Source organism: Pipistrellus kuhlii, unplaced genomic scaffold, assembly GCF_014108245.1.
Source record: "Pipistrellus kuhlii isolate mPipKuh1 unplaced genomic scaffold, mPipKuh1.p scaffold_m20_p_52, whole genome shotgun sequence".
Lineage (NCBI taxonomy): Eukaryota > Metazoa > Chordata > Mammalia > Chiroptera > Vespertilionidae > Pipistrellus > Pipistrellus kuhlii.
The window spans coordinates 1,312,918-1,333,860 of NW_023425554.1; the positions used below are offsets into that span (position 1 = coordinate 1,312,918).

Below are 20,943 nucleotides of genomic sequence, written 5' to 3' on the forward strand. Positions count from 1 at the left end.
AGCAGGAAACCCTCGTGCAGTGGTCAGCAAAGTGTGGCTCGAGAGCCACATGCGGCTTGCAAGCACGGTTTGCCGCTCTGTTGACAAATGAGTTTGCCGACCACTGACCTAGACTCTTGATTCCAATAATTACAGGCTGTTGTTCCTTCCCAGTGGTTGGCAAACTCATTAGTTAACAGGGGTTTTGCAGGAGGCTACCAATTGTGTGTCTCTCACGTGGCTGTTTCTCACCTCCTCCCTCCCTTCCACGCTCTAAAAATCAATGGTAAAAATATTTTCAGGTGAGGATTTAAAGACAAAACAAAACGTGGTTAAACAATAGTACCTACCTCAGTGGGTTGCCATGGGGATTAAATGTTTTATATTGTTTTCTTTTATAACTGTTTCCACAAACACTGGCGGGCACAAAACCAATGTTCCTAAATACTAACTGTAATTCTCACTATCCTAACCTACTGGGTGGGTTCTGAGCTCCAGAGGGCTGACTAGGTTTGGGCAGGGAAGCGCCAGGGTGTTTGGTCTGACCAAAGAATCTAATCGATACCCCCTTCCCTGGGAACTGACCTTTAGGCCACTTCACAATGGACATTCCACTTGCTTAGGCCACATTCCACTTGCTAAGACCATTATCTCTCGCCTGCGGAGTTTCCCGAATCCAGACCTGCATAGAAAAAGCCAGCCTACAGCCCTTTAAAAACTTCTGACTCCCTGTCGTTGGGTGCTGGTGCCATTTTGGGGGGCTCAGCCCATCTGGATATCCAGATGACCTAATTCTATATAATAAAAGGCTAACATGCAAATTGCCCCCTCAACCAGGAATTTGACAGGGGCAGGGCCACGGGCCAATTGTCCTCACCACCATCAGGGCTGGCCTGCTAAACCCCACCCATGCCTGAATTCGTGCACCGGGCCTCTAGCAAATTTATAATTCTTCACTCCTTTTGGCCTCATGCGTTCCTCCTTCAGCAACTCTAACACAGGGTAAAAGTGAAGGCAGAGAATGTCCTGGTCAACCTCTAATTAGATCCAAGGGCAATCCTGAATTGTTCCTGCAAGCTCAGCTGGTGAAGGGCCTCGGTAGCTTTAAATTCGACCCCTGGCCAGCGCCTAGGAGTATCCTTGGGGTGGTGGTGGGGGGGAAATAAGGGGAAGAGCCTCGTTTCGACTATGACGAGCCCCCTTACTCTCCTTTCCTCTGTGAATTTCCCTGGCCTGCTTGCTGCCCTGCCTGAAGCAGAGGCCTCCAGACCAAACCAACGAAGCCACCACGCCTTCCCGCGCTCTTCCCGGAGCCTACTGAGCCTGCGCGGGCCGAGAAGGCGGGAGCCAGAGACCCCGTGCGCGTGCGCCCTCTGCTGGCACCTAACGGCTTCCCTGGCGCGCTTGCGCAAGTTCCCCAGGCCCCTCCCGGGGCTGCGGGGGCGCGGAGCCGTTGGCGCTGATCCCGGCGCAATCCCCGCCTTGCTGCGGGGGAGGAGGGTGGCCCCCAAGGCGGGGCCTCCGTACAGTCCGGGAAAGAAAGCCGGGACACGAGAGACCACACCCCTTGTCCCGATCTTCTTTTGAAGCCCCTAGACTCCTCACCGCTGGCCAATCGCAGCCCGCCCTGTCTCGAGCGTCGGCCAATGAGCGGCGCCCTGGGGCCGCTTCCGGCTCCGCGCCCCGCTCGCCCCTTCCCCAAGTCTCCCCGCGACGGGCGGGGTGCAGGGGCGGGCGCAGGCTGCGGTGACGCGCCAAAGGCTGGGAGCCAATGGGAGGCGACCTGGGCATTGATGGACGGGAACAGCGGCCAGTGGCGAGGCAGTGGCCGCACTTCCCGTCGGGGAGAGAGTGTAATATGGCGAAGACCTACGATTACCTGTTCAAGCTGCTGCTGATCGGGGACTCGGGGGTGGGGAAGACCTGTGTCCTGTTCCGCTTCTCCGAGGACGCCTTCAACTCCACTTTCATCTCCACCATAGGTAACGGGGCAGGGGAGCGGCCGGGGTCGCCGGAGGCCTGAGTTGGGCGCGCCCCTGAGAGGCTTGGGCTGAGGGAGCGGCGGGGCCGGACGGACACAGGGATCTGAGAGGGTCGAGGGGTTCGGAGCGGAGAAGAGCAGTCGCCTCCGCCGCCGTTCGGGGGTTCCTGGGCCATGGAGCGGACCGAGTGCCCATTTTGCAGATGCGAAGACTGAGGCCCAACCCTCAGCCTGCTCTTCGGAGAATAGATGTCCTAGGCTAGGGTCTTGGCGCCTGTCATCTCGTTCGGGCCTCACTGCAGTCTTTGAAGCTGTTCTTTAAAGGAGCTGGTCTGCAAGAAGGGTTCCCGTCTTGCAGAAGTGAAATTGAGGCATAAGGAGCTGCTGTGGGAAAAGGCCCAGTGACATCTAATCTTATTAAGAATTTACTGTGTGCCAGGCTCTCTATGTTCATTATCACATCCTATAGTCCTCTGGGGTAGGTCTGTTGTGAGCCCATCTCACAGATGAGGAATTTGAGGCTCAGGGAGGTGTGGGGCTCGCCCAAGGTCATAGTCTGCAGGTGGCGGAGGTGGAATTTGAACTCATGTGTGTCTGACCCCAAAGCTCAAAGCTCAGGCATCCCAGAGAGTGAGAGCACCAGACAGGCACCGCTGACCCACTCTGGAGCCAGAATTCTTACCCAGATCTCTTCTGCTCTACCCTCTGCTCTTACCCCTTCTCCCTCCCCATGGGTGAATTTCTTCTAGAAGAGGGAGTTCAGAGCCTTCCTCTGTCCCGCCTTCTATCCCACTCACGGGTCACAGCAATGGCAAGTGACAGCTGCCCTCCCTGGGACCTGTCATTCCCCGAAGAGATGCTAGATAAAAGTCTCAGTGAGAAACCAGAATCGGCCGTTGCCACCGACAGCCCGACTTCCCTATCGCTGGGCCCAGGACGCAGGCTGTCACTCTGCAGAAGAGCGTTTCCTGCAAGGCCAGCCCACATCGTGGCTGAACGGAATTGACTTGTTGCTTTTCAGTTCCGATAGCCACAGAAGGAGCTGAGTTCTCCCCACACCATAAAACAGCTGTGGCCCTCGTGAGGAGTTTGGACCTGGGAGGAGCACGGGTCCGTGCAGCCTTGCTCGGCAGTGGGGCAGTGGGAGAACAGTTGCCAAGCCCAGACATTGCTTCTGGATGGAGAACCCAGGCTCTGCCCTACCCCTGTGTGGCTTAAACCCGACCACGTTGTCTCTGGACCCCCACAGTGAGCTGCTGAGTGCCCTCCTTCCGGAGCTGCACTTGGCAAAATGAGGTGCCAGGTGCCAAGTAGAGGGAATCTTCATGCCTGATTCCCAGCTGTTGTTCATCCTGGAGCCATCGCTTCGCCTTTCCGAGCCCCGTGTAGGAGTGATGCTCGCTGCCTTGCTTCCTGCCCTGGGTGGTGGAGGATCAGAACTATGCCATGAATAGGAGATGGTCCCCATTGCCTGGTGGACAGCATTCTTCCCTGGGGCACAAGTGTTCCTGATTCCTTCCCCTCTCCCTCTCCAAAGTCAACCTTTGGTATAACCCCTGGGTCCCCATCAATCAGGGAGTGGTGCCAACACCTGGCAAGCTGAGGGTCACTCTCACCCAGATCTCAGTTCCCCAGTGTCAGAAACCTCCTGTTTAGCACAAGCACCAGGAAGATCAGTGTAGGGGTGTGCTTTTTATTCGATTTCCGATTCGTGACCAGAACATCCAGGCTGGCACTTAGGGCTCTGAGGAGACAGGCCACCATTGCAGAAGAGACCTAGGAGAGTAGAAGAGGCACTTGAACCAGGATCTCGCCCTCCTACTGGTTTTCCCTCGTGGCATGTGTGGCCTTCCTGCAGGTCTGTGTCTTCTAGGAAAGTTGCATTTAATTCTGACCTTGAAGTTATAGCCTCTTGGGCCTTGTAAACTCTACACTTCCTAATTGTTTGGTGTGTTAATAAAACCCAGGAGAAGAATAGGACAGTGCTATGGTGCTCTGCCGATTGGATGGTGATTCTTGATTCTGTAGGTCCCGGTGCATCTGGGGAGGGGCATTCGGAAGGGATGTCACTGGGATGCTTGGTCCTGAAATGCAACCTAATGCATTATGGGGATTCTCTGTTGGCAGTGAGTGTGCCTCTGGTTTTCTTTATAGATCAGAGATGAAGTGGCTGTTCATTTTCTGCAGATTATGTTTTGCCAAAGCCTGTTCTCATAAGTCCATCGATTGTGGTGTGAACTTGGCCCCGTGGCTACCAGGATTGGTTCTCCCTAGCCTGGCTCACCCCCACCACCTCCTCCAGACCCTATTCATCCATGTATTCAAGCAGACAGATGACAGGGGAAACCATGGAGCATCACACAGATCCCATTGCTCCTAATTCTCTCATTCAGTCATCTTTCCCGACGCCCGCTGCACGCCAGGCCTCCACCTCCGTGTGGGGCTGGAGAGATGACTCAAATGAATCAGGGAGGCAGCACTGTAACAAGGTCGGTAGTCAAGGTGTGTGTACAGGACTGGGCAGTTGGCTTCTAGAAAGTACATATCCAGCCCCTGCCACACTGTCACTGGATATGCAGTCGTAAAACTTGATTCTCTGCTCTCCCGGAGCTTATAGTCTAGTGGGCACTTTAAGCGCAGGTTTATGTGGCCCCCAGGACAGGTCCTGAGGCGAGCAGGGATGGAATTAGCATTGTCCTAATGGATTCTGGGGGTGCAAGTCAGGCCTGAGCCTCAAGGCTTCACAGGCAGAGATGAAGAACAAACTCACAGAGGCAGAGGCTGGTTCCCCTCACACAGGCCATTCAGATCAGCAGGTTTTGCTGCTCATTTTCATGGAGCAAATAACCAAATAGACAATGTCAGGGAGAAGTGCATGAAAAAGGAAGAAGCAGGGGAGAGAGAATAAGGAAGGTCAGGAAGACACCCCAGAGGAGCTGACCTGAACAGGAACCTGCGCGAAGGGAAGGGCGGAAGCCAGGTGACGGTGGAGGGAAAGGCCATTCCAAGGGAGGGAAGAGCAGAGTGAAGGCTGAGGCTGGAGTGTGCTTTGGGTTAGGAAACGGCCCGGTGGGCAGCATGGCCACGGAGGCTGGAGAGGAGCTGAGAGGCGCGAGGTTAGACAGGCAACTGTTTTTCCTTTGTTCTGGGGCCGAGGTCCTGGTGGGGATTTTGGGTTTTTGTAACAGTTTTATTGATATATAATTTACAATCCATACACCTCATCCATTTAAAGTGTACAATTCAGTGGCTTTCACAGAGTCGTGGAACCATCACCATCGACTCTCGAACACTTCTATTATGCCAAAAAGAGACCCCAAACCCTTGGTCACAATACCACCCTCCCCGCTACCCATGGGACCCCATCTCCACATTCCTCTCACAGCCCCTGGCAACTGCTAATCTCCTTTCTGTCTCTATGGAATTGCCTGTTCTAAACATCTATAATAATAAAAGCGTAATATGCTAATTAACCAGACAGCTGAACAACCTTCCGGATTGTTCAGACATCCTTCCGGAAGAAGCCACAGTGGCAGGACCCCAGGCAGAGACAGTTAGAGGCGATCAAGCAGGCAGGCGAGCGGTTAGGAGCCAGTGGTCCCCGATTGCAAGAGAGTGCAAGCCGGGCTGAGCGACTCTTACCCCTCCCCCAGCACGAATTTCGTGCACTGGGTCTCTAGTTTCATATAAATGTGATCATATACTGTGTGGCCTTTTGTGTCTGATTTCTTCCACTCAGCATGATGTTTTCAAGGTTTCTTTCTGTTGTTTTAGCGTGTCAGTGCTTTGTTCTTTTCATGGCTGAGTAATATTCTATTATGTGCACAGACCACATTTTGTTTACCCATTCCTCTATCCGTAAACCCACTAGATTTAGAGGTTTGGAGCAGAGGTTAGCTTTGTGATGTGGTTCAGTTTGTGTTTTTAGAAGCTAGGGAAGGGACTGAGGGAGCAAAGCTGAGGAAGTTGAGAGGCCCTGGTCCTGGGGAGAGAGGTAGATGGGAGAGAGGAGGGCAGGGTCAGAAAGGCTTCTTGGGAGGTGACCTTAAAATGCTTTTAAGGAAGAGAGAAGTTTGCCAAGCTGATAGGTGGGCAGGGTGGGGACCACCACAGAGAAGGAACAGTATGTGCCAAAGCTTGAGCCTGACTGTATCAGGGGCATCTTGGGGCCTATTGCCCTGGGTGCTTGGAGGCCCAGGGGCGGGATGGGTGGAAGTGTGGGTGTCTGCCCTGCAAAAGGCTCTGCTGGGCCCACTGTTAAGGCTGCCTGGTGGCAGAGGGAAGAGAACAAAGCTTTGGCACCTGAGTTACCTAGTTTGCCTACCATCTTTGCCAGCTGCCAGGCAACTGTGAGGGTTTCAAGATCCTGTGTGCCCAGCACCAGCCATGGTAGCAGTTCCCTGCACAGGTTGGAGGTGCCCACCTCATATGCAGCTTGGGAAACGGGCTGACAGTGATGTGCCTTTTTTTTTTTCCTTTTCTTTCAGGAATTGACTTTAAAATTAGGACCATAGAGCTCGATGGCAAGAGAATTAAACTACAGATATGGTAAGAGTCATTACTGTCTTCCCCCGGAGGACACTTCAAGCAGAAGCTCCTGGTGTCCCCTCCCACTCCCTGTGGCCACGGCCTCTCTGTGCCCAGCCTAGACACTTTCTTCGGAAGCTTCATGAACTGTCCTCTGCTGGCTGCTGGGGCTGAAGTCCATGTCAGCACCTTCTGGGACATAGCTATAAGCCCCCATTAGTTCTGGTTTCCATATGGGCACTTGGAAAAGCCCTTTGTGCCTGGCAGTGGTAGAAGCTGCCAGCATTTCCTTCTGAGCCTGTCAGCTCACTGAGCAAGGCTTCCTCTTTTCTTTCCCAGGGCAACCCAGGCCTCATTTCCTATTAGGCAGATCTGAAACCCCAGAATCAAAAATAAGCTGAGGCCAGGCCTCACCTGGGGCTGGCTTAGATGCCACATAAAATTCGAGAAGTGTGAGTCCCTGGCACTGATGCTGGTCTGCAGCCCACAGCCCTGGGAGCTCGGGCTGAGCTCAGATGGCTAGATGTAGGGGAGCCCTGTCTTGCAGCCACATCACTTGGCGGGGAGCACGAGCCCTGACCAAAATAAAGAAAAGTCCTTTTTTGTAGGGTGGCACCATCCCTTCAGCCCATGGTCGGAGGGAATGCCATGAGATAGGCTTTAAAATGCCCTCTTTCCCCCACAGTTTGACCCCTCCCCCGACAGCTTGATCCCGTTTATCCTCAAATCTCAGAGCATGAGCGTCACCCCAGCTTGCTTCAGATCCCTCTCAACTTCAATGGCATTCACTTCTGAATCTGATCTCAGAACCAGAGGGCTGAGGTCTAAAGCCTTTGCCCATCCTCCAGAGCTCCTAGCCTTCAGCTCTGGCCACCTTGTAAGTTATCAGTTTGTAAGCCATACAGGTTCCTCCACTGCCAACTGGTGTTCCCCAGCAGCCTTGGTGCCCAAGTCCAAAGTGACACTGTATCAGCAAGCAGAGTTTCGCTTTCCTTTCCTCTTGTCTTCTTGCTTCTGCTCTTAGCAATCCTAGTGGAGCTAGTGACTTTCTTAAAACTTCTAGACTAGGCTGTGATTGAGAATAAAATGATTAAGCACAATGTCACCCCTATTGGCATCAGAAAGTCAGCTTAGCCCCACATGACTAGGCAGGCAGATCCCTCCTGAGATTGGGGGTTCAGGGGTACAGAGTTGTAGGAGGTCCAGAGACAAAAGATATGGCCCTGGTTCTGCACCGATCTGCTAAAGCCCAGCGCTGAATGCCGTCCATGCCGGGAGCTGGGCTGGCACTGGCCTGTCCATGAGGAAGGACTTTTTCCCTGGCCTCCCCCGAGATGGTGTGAAAGTGCCTCCTCAGTCCCCACTGAGGTCACCCATGCCATGTGAGGAGCCCCTTCCACAACTGTGGTCCCAGATTTGCACAAATAGTAACATCGAACCATGGCTCTTCTGTGACCCCGAAACTCCAGGGTGAATTCCCAGGAAGCAGAGGTGGCTGTGTTGCGTCCCCAGCTGGGAGGCATCAGCAGATTCCTCACCTGCCTGAGTCACAGTTCCTTCTCTGTAAGAACAGGGAGAGTGAGGGGTGCTGCCCATTGCAGGACAATGAATCAGAGTTGGCCCGCGAGACAGCCAGGTGTCCACCCCTGTTAAATCCCCCTCATCCTCACTGTGACATCCTCACTGTGACAGTGTCGCTAATACCCCTTCTCCTTCTCGTCTTCAGGGACACAGCTGGCCAGGAACGGTTTCGGACGATCACAACAGCTTACTATAGGGGCGCAATGGTATGGATTGGTGTTTTTGTTTGTTTGCTTGTTTGAGTAAAAGTGGAAGTCACTGCTTGGATACCAAAACCTGGCTGTTTCTGAGGGGCCCCAGGATCTGGCTCCTCGGGGTCCTTAGTCCCGGGTTAGTTTTAGGAAAAGGCCGTGTGCCCCTCCCCCATACGCATACATCCCTTGTGGTTTCAGAGACAGTGCAGGGTTTAAGGAAACCTAATTCTTTGGGGATGAAGGAAGACACAGGAAGCCGGTTCTTCCAGGTGAAGTCAGTGAAATCGGAGGTGGCATGTCCCAACACTTAGGAGCGTTCACTCAGCCCGTGCTAGTCTCTGGAATTTGCTGCTGAAAACTTAAAGATGGTCCAGGAGCTGACTTGTTCTGGGCTCTTGGCTGCGGCTGAGGCAGGGTGACGTGATCAGAAGATTGGTTCATCCCTCAACTATTTCTACCGAGCGCCTTCTCCAGGCCAGGCTTGAACTGGATGCTGGGGGAGCTCCAAGGGGGGCTCTGAGCAGGTCATGCATGTGTGAGGCATGTACAGACGGGCACTCGGGGGCCAGCAGGAGCAGACACAGACCCCCGGGACCTGGGTCACCCTCTGAGTTCCATCTCCTTACTTGCAAAGTGGAACAGAGAATAAGACTGTCCCAGACAGCCGGGAGGATAGGTGGCCATCTCTCCATTTCAGGATCCTACCACACCCTGCCCTTTCCATGGTCATTGCCGTACGCCCTGTGCCTGGGACTGTGCCGAGTATGCAGTGGGAGCTCAGGAAATGTGGAGCACTGCAAAAATGAATGGAGGCATTAAGTATTTAGCGTGTCCCACACAACGTCTGAAACATAATAGAAACTCAATCACAAAGATTGCAACCTTAGCTCTCCTCATTAAAATTAATTTACTAATTTCCCTCTCACCTTGCTGTGTTCCGGTGGGCGGGGCCCTCAGGTCCCTGGGGGACCTTCCGTGTGGTCTCAAGTAGTCCCTGTCCTTCCAGGTCGTGGCCATAATTCCCTGTCTCCCCGAGTGCGGGTGCCACGTTATCCCCGTTATACAGATGGGAGCGGAGGCTTGGCGCCAGTGCGCGCCTGACTTAGGTTCCTGCAGAGAGTACATGGCTGGGCCGGTCCTAGCAGGCTCTTCAGCTCCCACACCCTCAGCCCACCCCTGGCCAGCGGGACTGAGCCATCTGTAAGGCACTCTCCAGCTCCAACACGATGGTGGTTTGCGATCCATGTGGCTCTTTGAATTTTAATCGGTTAAAATAAGACTCCAGCTCCACCGTCTCACTGGCCACATTCTAGAGGCCCCAGAGCCGAATGTGGCCAAGCAGAAACCTCAAGGACAGTGCCGAGAGCATTGCCACCACTCCTGCCCCATCACCCTCTCTGTCCATGGGGTCTCAAAAATGGGAACATTGGCTGTCTGGTGTCCTGTTGTGAGCCTGCAAGCAGCTATGGGGAACTGTGCCCAGATGGGGGCCAGGAAAATGATCACTGGGAGCCCCAAAGGGGGTTCAGGGAGGACCTGGAATAGGGTGACTTTGTGATACTGTTTCCTGATAGACAGCTCTCTCCGCTGCCCTCTTCACCACCCCCGCCCCTCCCCACGCACACCTATAGGTAAAAATCCAGGACCTTGGAAGCCTGGCCTGTGGTGCCAACTTCCTGGTGGCAGTGAGAATCCTAGGCCAGCCATCAGCAGACTGCAGCTCTGTTGACTAATGAGTTTGCCGACCACTGACCTAGACTCTCAATTCCAATAATTATAGGCTGTTGTTGTTCGTTGTGATTGAGCCCCTATCCCAGTGGTCGGCATACTCATTAGTCAACAGAGCCTCAGTTTGCCGACCTGTGCCCTATGCCACCAGAGGGGCCAGACCCTGGATAAAGGGGTGAAAAGTCCTCACTGCCCCTGATGGCAGGAGTGCAGCTTCTGAGCAGAGACCCCCTACTATGCTCAACTCAGAGTCTGCCCACCAGCATCTTCTACTCATGCTGGCCTTGCGGGGGCAGACATCACGTCCTCTAAAATCTCTGAGGCCGTTGTCAGCAGTCTGTTCAGTTCCTCAGGAGGCCCCGGAATGAGGACCCAGATGGTATTATCGAAAGGTCATGACCATGGCTGTGGCAGGCAGGAAGGCCACTGTGGGTGTCCTTAAGGTCACGGTGGGGATTTGGAAGTGCTGAGGCTTTCTTGCCCTGTCCCCATGGTAACCCTCGCCCCCGAGGTTCTCCACCCAGTGCATATGGCTCGTTTTCTTACTCTGCAAACTCAGGCCGCCTCAGAGACAAGGTCTGGGCCACATCAGAGGTTGTGGGCGCATGGCTGGGCCCTGGGAGCAGGTGTGAGGGAATGGAGCAAGCTGACCTGAGAGGACAGCTCGAGCCCACATGCTGGGCTGCACAGGGGGGTTGCACTGCACTGCAGGCTGGTTTGCCGTGGATGCCCTTCAAGACATCTGGAGCAACAAGGGTGGCCTGGGTGTCACTTGGTGCTGAGGAGGGCCCAGAGAGGTCCCTCACAGGAGCCAGTGTCAAAGCTCCTTCAGGGTTAACCCCACCTGGGCTTATGCCTTAAAAGTCACTCTCCTCTGTGCTTTAGTTTCTCGTCTAACTAGCAGGGATATTTGCCCCTCACATGATGGTAAAATCATGGGCTCAGGTGGAGGCAAGGTCACTCTGTGGCTCTTTGGGGACCCATGACTGTACCTGGGCACTCACACATTGGCTGTGAGCCACTGGGCCTCAGTGCTGCCGGCCTGTGCTTGAAGCCAGCCCCCACTCTGGTGGGGTTGCTGGAAGGCACAGAGATGTCAGGATCAGGCTGCCCAGGGTTCAGAACCCTGTCTCTGGCCCTTTACTGTCTATAGGGCCAGAGACAGGGACCTAAGCCTGTCATCTCACAGCCTCAGGTTTTCCATCTGCAGAGTGGGGAGGAGAATGGGCCCACTTGGCCCAGGCCTGTGGGGCTTTAGGGAGACCCCACTGCAGTGTCTGGTACATAGGAAACGCCCAGAGGAAGTGGCATTGGCTGAACCCAGGAGGTGACTTGGGCCAGGGCAGGGGGGTGAGTGAGGATTTGGAGGAAGCCAAGCACAGTGAAGGTTGGCATGGGGGAGTACAGGGCTGTGGGACACTGGGAGGTGCAGGATGTGAAGTTGGGAGGTCAGCAGGATCTCAGGGGCCGCCGTGGCACAGGGGCTGTACTTATCCTGCTGTGAGGAGCCAGCAAGGCCGTTCATGAGCATGGGTACGGTGGGATCTGGTGTAGGGGTGAAGGTCTCTTTGGTGACTGAGGGGGCAGGCCTAGAGCCTGGGAGACCAGGGATAGGCTGTTGCTGGAGCCCAGCAGAGGAAGGGCCCAGCAATGGAGAATAGGGAGTTGTAGGGAGAGGTGTCATGTCAGGGTCCCTGCTGCCCTGCCTCGCTGGGTCTCCAGCTCACAGCTTTTCTAGAACGCATCCCTGTCTCCCCTTGCTCAGGGCATCATGCTGGTCTACGACATCACTAACGAGAAGTCCTTTGACAACATCCGAAACTGGATTCGGAACATTGAGGAGGTAAGGCTTAAGGGAAACTTGCACCTTGCTTCTCCTCAGTTCTCACCCTGGAGCCCCCTGGTTTATAGGTGAGATCACTAGGCACAGAGCCACCCCCAGGAACATAGCTAGCAATGTAGCTCAAGCAGGGGCTGGAATCCAGGCAGGCAGTCAACCCTAGAGACCACGCTGCCCTCGCCTGGTCTCAGTGACTCTGAGCCCATTTCCCCATCTGGGCTGTTGGGTTTGGTGATGTCTTGGTGATGACAAGAATCACCCAAACTCTCAGTCACCGTGAGCATTTGGTGCTTTCTAGAAAAGGAAGGTCCTAGAGTTGGCATGACCTTTGTCTTTGGAGGGTGTGGTGAGAAGCTGTATCAGTGCCTTTGAGCCACAGCAGAGTGGGGTGTGAGTCGGTGTGAGCTCCCCGTGTTCAGCAGCACACAGACCACAGCTGGCTCGAAGAGAGACCTTGAACCATGAAGGGAAGGGAAGGTGGCCAGCCCAACCCCCATTCCAAAGCCAGTGTCGTCACCTTTCTGCTCCCAAAGAGCTTATCTCACCCCAAAGCGCTTGCAGCTTTTGATGACTCACTAGGTGGGGCACTGGGGTGAGGTGTGGCCGGAGGACTTTCCCCGCCTGGACTGCCACAGCAGAAGGTCGCTCACTGCTGATCCGACGGTTATACGTAAGCACTTGCACTGGGGCTCCTCCCCAGCATCTCGCATTTGCTGTCAGTAGGCTGGGCCTGGCTGAGGAGGAGGGACTGCCCACACTCACGGTGGTCTTTGTGGAAGCTGCCAGCAAGGCCCTCCAGTTGGCAGGAAGTTAGGCGGGGAACCATGCAGGGCATTTTGGTGAGATCAGGTCTGAGCTGCAGCAAGAAGGTCCTATCCAGTGCCTCGGGTCTTCAGGAAGCAGGGCCGCTGCACGGAGGAGGGGCGGGTGGGACAGAGTTAAGGGAATTCCAGGTGACGGCGAAGCATCAGAGCTGCCACCACCCCAGGATGGCCCATTTCCGGAGCCCAAGGAGAGTAAGTTGGAGTAGGGTAGAAGCTCTCAGGATAGCAGCTGCCCCCTCCTCCTGCCCCCGCACAGGAGCCTGACAGGGGTACCTCCCATAGACCCCACTGGGTTCCCAGGGACACACACAGGAGCCTGGTAATTGCAGCCCATAGAGAAGCCATCTTCAGCAGATAGAAAGCATGCACTTGGTCAGAGAAGCAGCCAGAACCCTAGACTTGGCCCTGGCTTTGGCTGTGTGACATGGGACAGGTTATTCACCCTCTCTGAACTTCAGCTTGTCAATGCACAAGGGTGTGCCTAGCAATCCTGACCCTAACACTCTGATTTCATGGGTCAGGCCACAAGTTGGCCTGTGAGCTTGTCTAACTGTATCTTTCACTTCTGTCTGTCCTCTCCCCCAGCATGCTTCTGCAGATGTTGAAAAGATGATACTTGGGAACAAGTGTGACGTGAACGACAAGAGACAAGTCTCCAAGGAACGGGGAGAGAAGGTGGGTGTGGTGGCCAGCTTGGGCCTGGTATTGCCAGGCACCTCAGGACGGAGGGACCTCAGGGTTTTAGGGTTCTCTGAATAGAGACCAGCCCTTTCATGCCCCCTCCCCCCAAGGTTCCTTGATCGCTTGCTAAACCCCTCAGAATCTGCATCAGCATAGAATGACCTACCATCTCAGCTTGTCCGAGACTGGGGATCCCAGAATGCAGGACTTTGCTGAGCAAAAGGGGACGAGTCAGTCGCCCCAGTGGGACGCATGCCAAGGGAAGAGAGAGTGGGGAAAACATGCCCAGCCAGGCGTCAGGCTAAAGACTCTGAGCAGTGAAGGCTCCTAAGCTGTGCTGTGCATGTTCCTGCATGGTGTCTCATGGGAACCCAGCGAGGCCACTGCGAGCAGAGAATGGAGCCATGGTCCTGCCATGAATAGTCACCTGCTGTCCACTGATGACTCCAGGGAACAAACCCACAGTACCCAGCTCATCTGGGGACTCCCCATCACTGTCCCAATTCAGGGTGCTTCCTGAGGGTCAGGTGCACCTGGCAGCTGATGTGTGTGCATATATGTCTCCCTCCCTCACAGCTGGCCCTGGACTATGGAATCAAGTTCATGGAGACCAGTGCAAAGGCCAACATCAATGTGGAGAACGTGAGTCCCAGACCCACAGCCGTAGCCCCTTCAGGCTGGGGGTTGGTCTATACCCTCTGAGAAGGCTCTGCCACAGGATCTGGTCACAGGCTATGGGCTGTCCTGTTGGCCAACTGTCCAAGAGGCACTTCCTGGACAGGGCCATTTGCCAGGCTCCTTGAGCTGCCCAGCTGGCCCCGGGTATGACCCCCTCTCCCTGCCCCTTCCCCACCCCATGTTCTGATGTCAGCAGGTGCAGGCCCCAGCTGGGCGCCTAGGATATTTTCTCACTGGCTCTTAGGGAGCCTTGGGAAATAGGCAGGGTTTCAAAGATGGGGAAACTGAGAGTCCCTGGGTAGGTGCTAGCCTAGCCCCTGGGCCACACCACCCACATAGACATCCTGGTCACAAGCCCAGACGATGTAGGGAGCCTTGGCCTAGCCTTGGCCCAGGCCACCCTCTCCTCTCCACACATGACGCCAGCCTTGCAGCTGACCTACCTTCCTCTTTACCCACCACCCAGTGATCTTTCCAACCATCCATGTCAGTCCCAACTTCAATCCCCTACACCCGGCTTAGCAGGCCGCCCCAGCTGTGGTACAGCCCAAAGATCAGGCCTCACCAACCACTTTTCATCCCAGGCCACCGCCAAACCTTTGCTTATGTTCCCTTCCCTCACACCCCCTTTTCCATCAGGGCCTGGCCCAACTGGCCCTTCCCCAAGGAAGTCTCCACCATCCCTAGAGCCTTAGGCCTACCACTTTGGGTCCCCCCCCCCCCCCCCCCAGCCCCGCTCTGTGACAGAACTGTCCACATACATGGGTGTTTGCTGAGACTCCACTCCTCCCACCAAACAAGAGGCCAAGTCTGTGAGGCCCAGGGGCTAGGCTGTGGTTTGTAGTGTTCTTCGAAAGAGCAGGCGAGGGAAGGGAGGAAAGGGTTAGGAGACCTCAACAGAGGCAGCAGCCTCTGGTCAAGCCATCCCTGGCAGACAAACCTTTACCCCATCCCAGCCCTTCCAGGCCTCTCTGCCAGGCAAGGACCCAAAATGAAGCTTGTTTGGCCAAAGAGATGCTTGTCTTTCTACCCTGCCCCTGACCGTTAGAAAAGGCAAAGCAGGTAGGCAGCGCACTGGAGTCAAGGATGGGTTCTCCTCCTGGATCCTTCCAGATCGGTCCGTTAACCTCTAGATGCCTTGGGACAAGTCACTTGGTCCTTCTGAGCCTCGGTTTTCTCCCTGACCAGTCGAGGCTGATTCACCTCCCACGGTCATTGGCTCAGGGGAAGTGCCAGTCTCGGCGGGTGGGGGTAGGAGATGGGGCTGGACAGTTGAGACCCCACCTCGCTGTCCCACCGTCCCCATTCCATAGTGGCACCGGGAACCAGCAAGCCCCCACCTGCTTCCTGCTGCTGGGGTACTAACGACGTGCTTATCTCACAGGCATTTTTCACTCTCGCCAGAGACATCAAAGCAAAAATGGACAAAAAATTGGTGAGTGTGTGTCCTTCCTCATCCCTGAGTGGTTCTCTGTTGGAGCCTGCTGTTTTCCGCCTCAGTGGTGTGATTCAGCCCAGACAGATCCTGCGTCAGGCCCAGACAGACTCGGTCAAGATGGCTAGGAAGGGGGAAGGGGTAGCAGTTGGGGTTCCCAGACATGCTCATCTACTTTGTTCTCTCTCTGTGGCTCAGAGCTGCTCAGCTCAGGCTGTGTCCAGGCAGACAAGGCCCTGCCTGCTGAGTGCACTGGTTAGCAAGGGACACATGGCCTTTCCGCACCCATCCTGCAGATGACAGCCCCCAGCAGCACCCGTCCTGACAAATCTGGCAGCCTTTCTCCCACCGGCCCCAAATTTGGCAGGTTGTGATGGCTCTGACCTTTAATAGTAGGTCCAGGGCTCTGAGGTCCTTCTTGAATCCCTCTTATCCACCCTTTCGTTTGTTTCTGGCTTTTTTTTTGCTCATCACACAAGCATTTCATAGTCCTTAATACTCAGCTTAATTGTACTTACTTGGTCGAGTCTGAAATCTCAGCTGTACTTCCGGCACGTTCAGCGCCGAAATGCTGCTGTGCGTGTTGCCTGGGAGCCTCATTCGGTGGCCGCTCTTTCCCAGCCAGTAACGCTCTCCAGCGCTCTGCTTGTGGCTCATTTAGGTCTCATTACACAGAGGCACACACAGCACAAAAAGCCGTTCAAGTAGGTCACACCTGATCTAAAAATACAGACATTTTTGTACTTCTAAGATACCATGAATTCAATCATGAGGCACAAGATGGATTTAATAGCAGCTCTTTGGCCAAAACGGGAAACGGTCCATGTAAACCAGTGTACTTTTATTTTTCTATTCTTTTTTTTTTTTTTAATATATATATGTTTTTATTTGTTTCAGAGAAGAAGAGAGATAGAAACATCAATGATGAGAGAGAATCATTGATTGGCTGCCTCCTGCACGCCCCACACTGGGGATCAAGCCCATAACCCAGACATGTGCCCTGACCGGCAATCAACCTGGTTCATAGGTCGACATTGAACCACTGAGCCATGTCAGCCGGGCACCGTATACTTTTTATCTTTTTTCTTTTTTTAAAATATATTTTATTGATTTTTCACAGAGAGGAAGAGAGAGGGATAGAGCTAGAAACATTGATGAGAGAGAAACATCAATCAGCTGCCTCTTGCACACCCCCTACTGGGGATGTGCCCGCAACCAAGGACTGACCTTGACCGGAATTAAACCTGGGACCTTTCCGTCTGCAGGCCAATGCTCCATCCACTGAGCCAAAGTGGTTTCGACCCACAGGGTACTTTTCTTATAGTGGACTTGTTTGTCTCTTGAGTACAATGGTAAATTTTTTATTCTTAACGGTTCTTCTGACTCAGTTTTGCCCAGAGCAGTTACGTTTAACATCAAAGTGACACTTGGCCCATAATTTTGATTCTGGCCTGTTGATTGCCTCCAGACTGTGCCATATGTATTAGGACTCAGATCACGAAGCACTGGTACACAGCCATAATCCTTAGGATTTCTCTCTCTCTTTTTTTTTTTTTTTTAAACAAAATTGCACATCAACCATCTTTCTGTTTGTATTTAGCATTGCAGCCCCATACTATTTTATATGTGTCTTTTTTTTAATTGAAATATATCTGATATACAACATTGTGTAAGTTTGAGGCGTACAATGTTAGCAAGGTACATTAATATGTTGCAATATGACTACCATGGTAGCATTAGCTGACACCTCTATCACATTCACATAATTATTATTTCTTTTTTGTCTTGAGAACAATTGAGATCTAGTCTCCTAGCAACTTTGAGGTGTATAATATTATTGACTCTGATTAATATTGTGTTCTTCATTAGATTCCCTGGGACTTATCTTACGAGTACAAGTTCATGTTTATCTTTATCACCACTGACAGCCATCTCTGCCCACCCTTTCTTCTCTCTTGAGAGTGTCACAGAAGGGCGGGCTCTGCTGATGCCCACCCCACTCCCTGACCTGGCATTTTCCCTCTCAGCACAGCCCAGTGCTTCCCACCGCACTGAGAGCAACTCCACACAGCGTGCCAGGCCACTGGGCTTCATGCCCGCTGCTGCCACTGCTCCACCCTGTCACCCCTGTGCTCCAGCCATGCTGGCCTTTTCTTGTTCTTGAAGCACCCTGTGTTTATTTGTGTTTCCTTTCCCTCCACCTGAGGTGCCTCTCCCCTCCCCATTAGTTCCCTGGGGCTGCCTTAGCAAATTCTCGTAACAAACTTTCCAATTTGCACCAGACACATTATTATCTTAAGGTCCTGGCAGTCAGGATTCTGAAATGGGTCTCACCAGCTCAGATCAAAGTGTCAGCAGGTCTGAATTCATTTCTGGAGGCTCCAGCGGGAAATCCATTTAATGCCTGTCAGCTTCTAGAGGGCACTTCACCCCAAGCCTTAGAGCCACTTCCGCCATCTTGGACCTGCTGCCATCGCCTCTCTTTCTTTGATCACAGCTGAGAAGGTTTCTCTGCCTTTGAGGATCCACAGGATTAGCTGGGCTCACCCGGGTGATCCAGCATGCTCTCTCCATCTGACCTTACTCACATTTGCAAAGTCCTTCTTGCCATAGCAGGTGCCATACTCATATGTTCCAGGGATTAGGGTGCAGACATTATTGGGGGTCGTTACTTTGCTGACTGAACACCTGGACTGTTCCAGGTCTCACTGCCTTACTTCATGAGGTCTCTGATATCACCATCAAAGCACACCTCCACCTCTTGCCCTGCCTTTTCTCTCATTCCTCACTGTGGTGGGAAATCACTGCTTTTTGTTTACCACATAATTTCCATCCCCATTGTGAGCTTCCCAAGGCGAGGTTCTTCACCACTCATGCCCAGTACCCACAAGAGTGCCTGACACGGCATAGGCCTTCAGGAGTTATTGTTAAGTAAATTCAGGGTTTTTGAAACTAAGAGCTGAAAGATGAGAAAGAATTCATCAAAGAAAAGGGGGCTGACCCTTTCCAAACAAGGTGACCTGGGAGGAAATAAGATTTACATTCCCAGAGCTGGCAGAGGCTCTGGGTGCTGGGTGACAGGTTTGACAGAAGGGGCGGTCCGCTGACAGCAGTGTGGGGCGCTGGTGTGTTTTCAGTAAGCCTCGAGTGGGCAAGGTTTATACCACCCACAGCAGAATGAAAGGTGGACCAGGGGAGAAGTGTTAAGTCAGAGCTTAGCACAGAGTCATGGAGACCATCCAGGTGTGAGTGGAATTGGGACCTTGAATTCAGCACCCCGAACCCCCAAATTCCAAAGAACATTTGGCTTCCCCTTGACTGCCTCACTAGTAGGGGTAGAAAGGAGGGAATGGTGGGTGAATGGAGAGAAGGAAGTAGGGAAAAGAATGAGAGGGAGAATAAATGGAAAGGTGTTGAGGGGATGAAGAGAAAGGGGTGAATGAATAGGTGAATAAATTGAAAGAATGAATGATGATTAGAGGGTAATATAAAAAAATATCTCTAGGTTTGTGTAAGATGAATTGTCAGTTGGAAGTGATAATTGGATGGATGAATGGATGGATAGATGGAAGGAAGGATGGAAGGAAGGGAGGGAGGGAGAGAGGGAGGGAGGGAGGGAATGGACAGATGTATGGTTTATAAGGAGGGGATGAATGAATAGAAGGAAGAGAATAGACAGGTGGATGGTTAGTTTGAAGGGGAAGGAAGAAAGGGGGTAGATAGATGGATGTTTGCTTGGTTGGAAGGGGATAGATTGATGGTGGTTGGAAGGGGATGAATCCACTAATCGTTGAAGGTGATGGATGATTGGGTAGATGGGTGATGGATAGGAGAAATGGATAGCCTTGCAGCTGGATGGTTGGATGGAAGGGGTGTGAATGAATGGATGGATGGATGGATGGAAGATGGTGGATGGGAGGGGATGGGTTGACTTGCAGTTGGGTGATTAGATGGTTCCTTGGTTAGATGGCTGGTTGGTTAAGAGACATACTACTTATGCTCAGTCATAACCTCAGAAAACTTCTTGTGACTTCAGGAAGGCAACAGCCCCCAGGGGAGCAACCAGGGAGTCAAAATCACCCCGGACCAGCAGAAGAAGACCAGCTTTTTCCGATGTGTTCTTCTGTGAGGAACGCCGCCTTACTCTGAGCCTTGCTCAGCCGAGCTGACTGTGCCTGTCCTGAGTGAGCCCCTCACTCAGCCGGGGCCCCCCTCCAATGCCCCTGCCACGGCCACCGGGCCCAGGGCCACCAGAACACAATTGAGAAATTGTTTATTTTAGTAACTCTGATCTTTTTCAACTTTGGAGATGGAATAAGTTAAGAATTTGCTATTTTTCCTGTGATGTCCACCAAACTGGCCCATGCATCGTGTATCTGGAGAGAAAGATGGACATGACATGACCAGCAACCGTGACCAATATGGTGGGCCTCCATCTCTGGGGCGTGACAACGGAAATTCCACTGCAAAGCCTGCGGCTCCTGGCGCAGAAGCACGGCTCCCAAAGGCCAGTGATGGTTCCAGGAGGGCTGAGCTTTGCCCCTCAGAGCGGTGACCCCACGGCCCAGGAGGCATCGCCGACACGTCTGACTCCCACTTCCACCTTCTCTCTGTTTTGGACAAGTGACAAAAACCGTTATGTTTCTCTTCTCCCCTCCCTCTTCTTTTTGACTCTCAAACCAAAGGGAAGCACAAATTAAGGAAATCCTGTGTAAAGCGTGCAGAAGGAAGGAGGAGGGGAGGACCTTGCCTGTCCACAACCAGGTTTTGGTCTGTAATTCAGTCAGGCCTCAGGCTTGGCCAGTGGGCCTCAGCAGTCCCTGTCTGATCACCGAGGGGACACCACGCACCCTACGGGTGACCCCAAAAATGCAACCACACTCCAATCACCCGCAATGAAGGCGTTGGCCTCTCGGCCCCCAAACAGCCCCCACTCCACAGTCTCCAAACCGGACGTTCTTTCTAGCTGAGATTTTTATTTTTCCAGATCTGTAGTGCCATGAAGTGATTCCGTCTTTGATTTCCAGCGGCAGACCCAGGTGACAGGGACACGGATGCAGCTGTGGCCGAGAGCATGAAGCATCCCAGGCGGTGGTTTTTAACTGCTGTCGTCGCTTCTGTTCTGACAGCTCTGCCTTCCCAGAGAGGGTGCATCTGAGACCAGGTCACCAGGTCCAAGGGGTGTCACGAGGGAGCCTTTATATTTCTTTGTCTTACACTTCACCCCAAGCTGCTGTCCACCCAAGCCACTGGCGTCAAAATGTCTTTTTTGAATTAAAACCAATGTACCAGCCATAGTCTGTTCCTGGAATCTCTTAATATGCTGTTTACATCAATAAACACACTTAAGGAAAACAAGTTAAAGCTCATTTTAAAGTTCTCAGATTTTATATCCACAGTTCTCTGTGGGTAGACAGGTGTGGCCCGGCGTTGGGTGGTAGATTGGCAGAAAGCCTGTTACGTAAAACAGCCCAGGCCAGCGGGGGCCTCGGATC

General features: G+C 53.2%; 1 protein-coding gene across 1 annotated transcript; it reads left to right on the forward strand.

The window, feature by feature from the left end:
- The first annotated feature begins 1,786 nt into the window (after positions 1-1,786).
- Positions 1,787-20,741, forward strand: RAB8A (RAB8A, member RAS oncogene family). The gene is made up of 8 exons (XM_036415999.2): positions 1,787-1,961; positions 6,448-6,508; positions 8,214-8,274; positions 11,756-11,833; positions 13,240-13,329; positions 13,912-13,977; positions 15,398-15,448; positions 19,485-20,741. Exons 1-8 carry the CDS (start codon positions 1,838-1,840, stop codon positions 19,575-19,577), a joined length of 624 nt encoding a protein of 207 aa, XP_036271892.1. The 5' UTR covers positions 1,787-1,837; the 3' UTR covers positions 19,578-20,741.
- Positions 20,742-20,943: the final 202 nt, after the last annotated feature.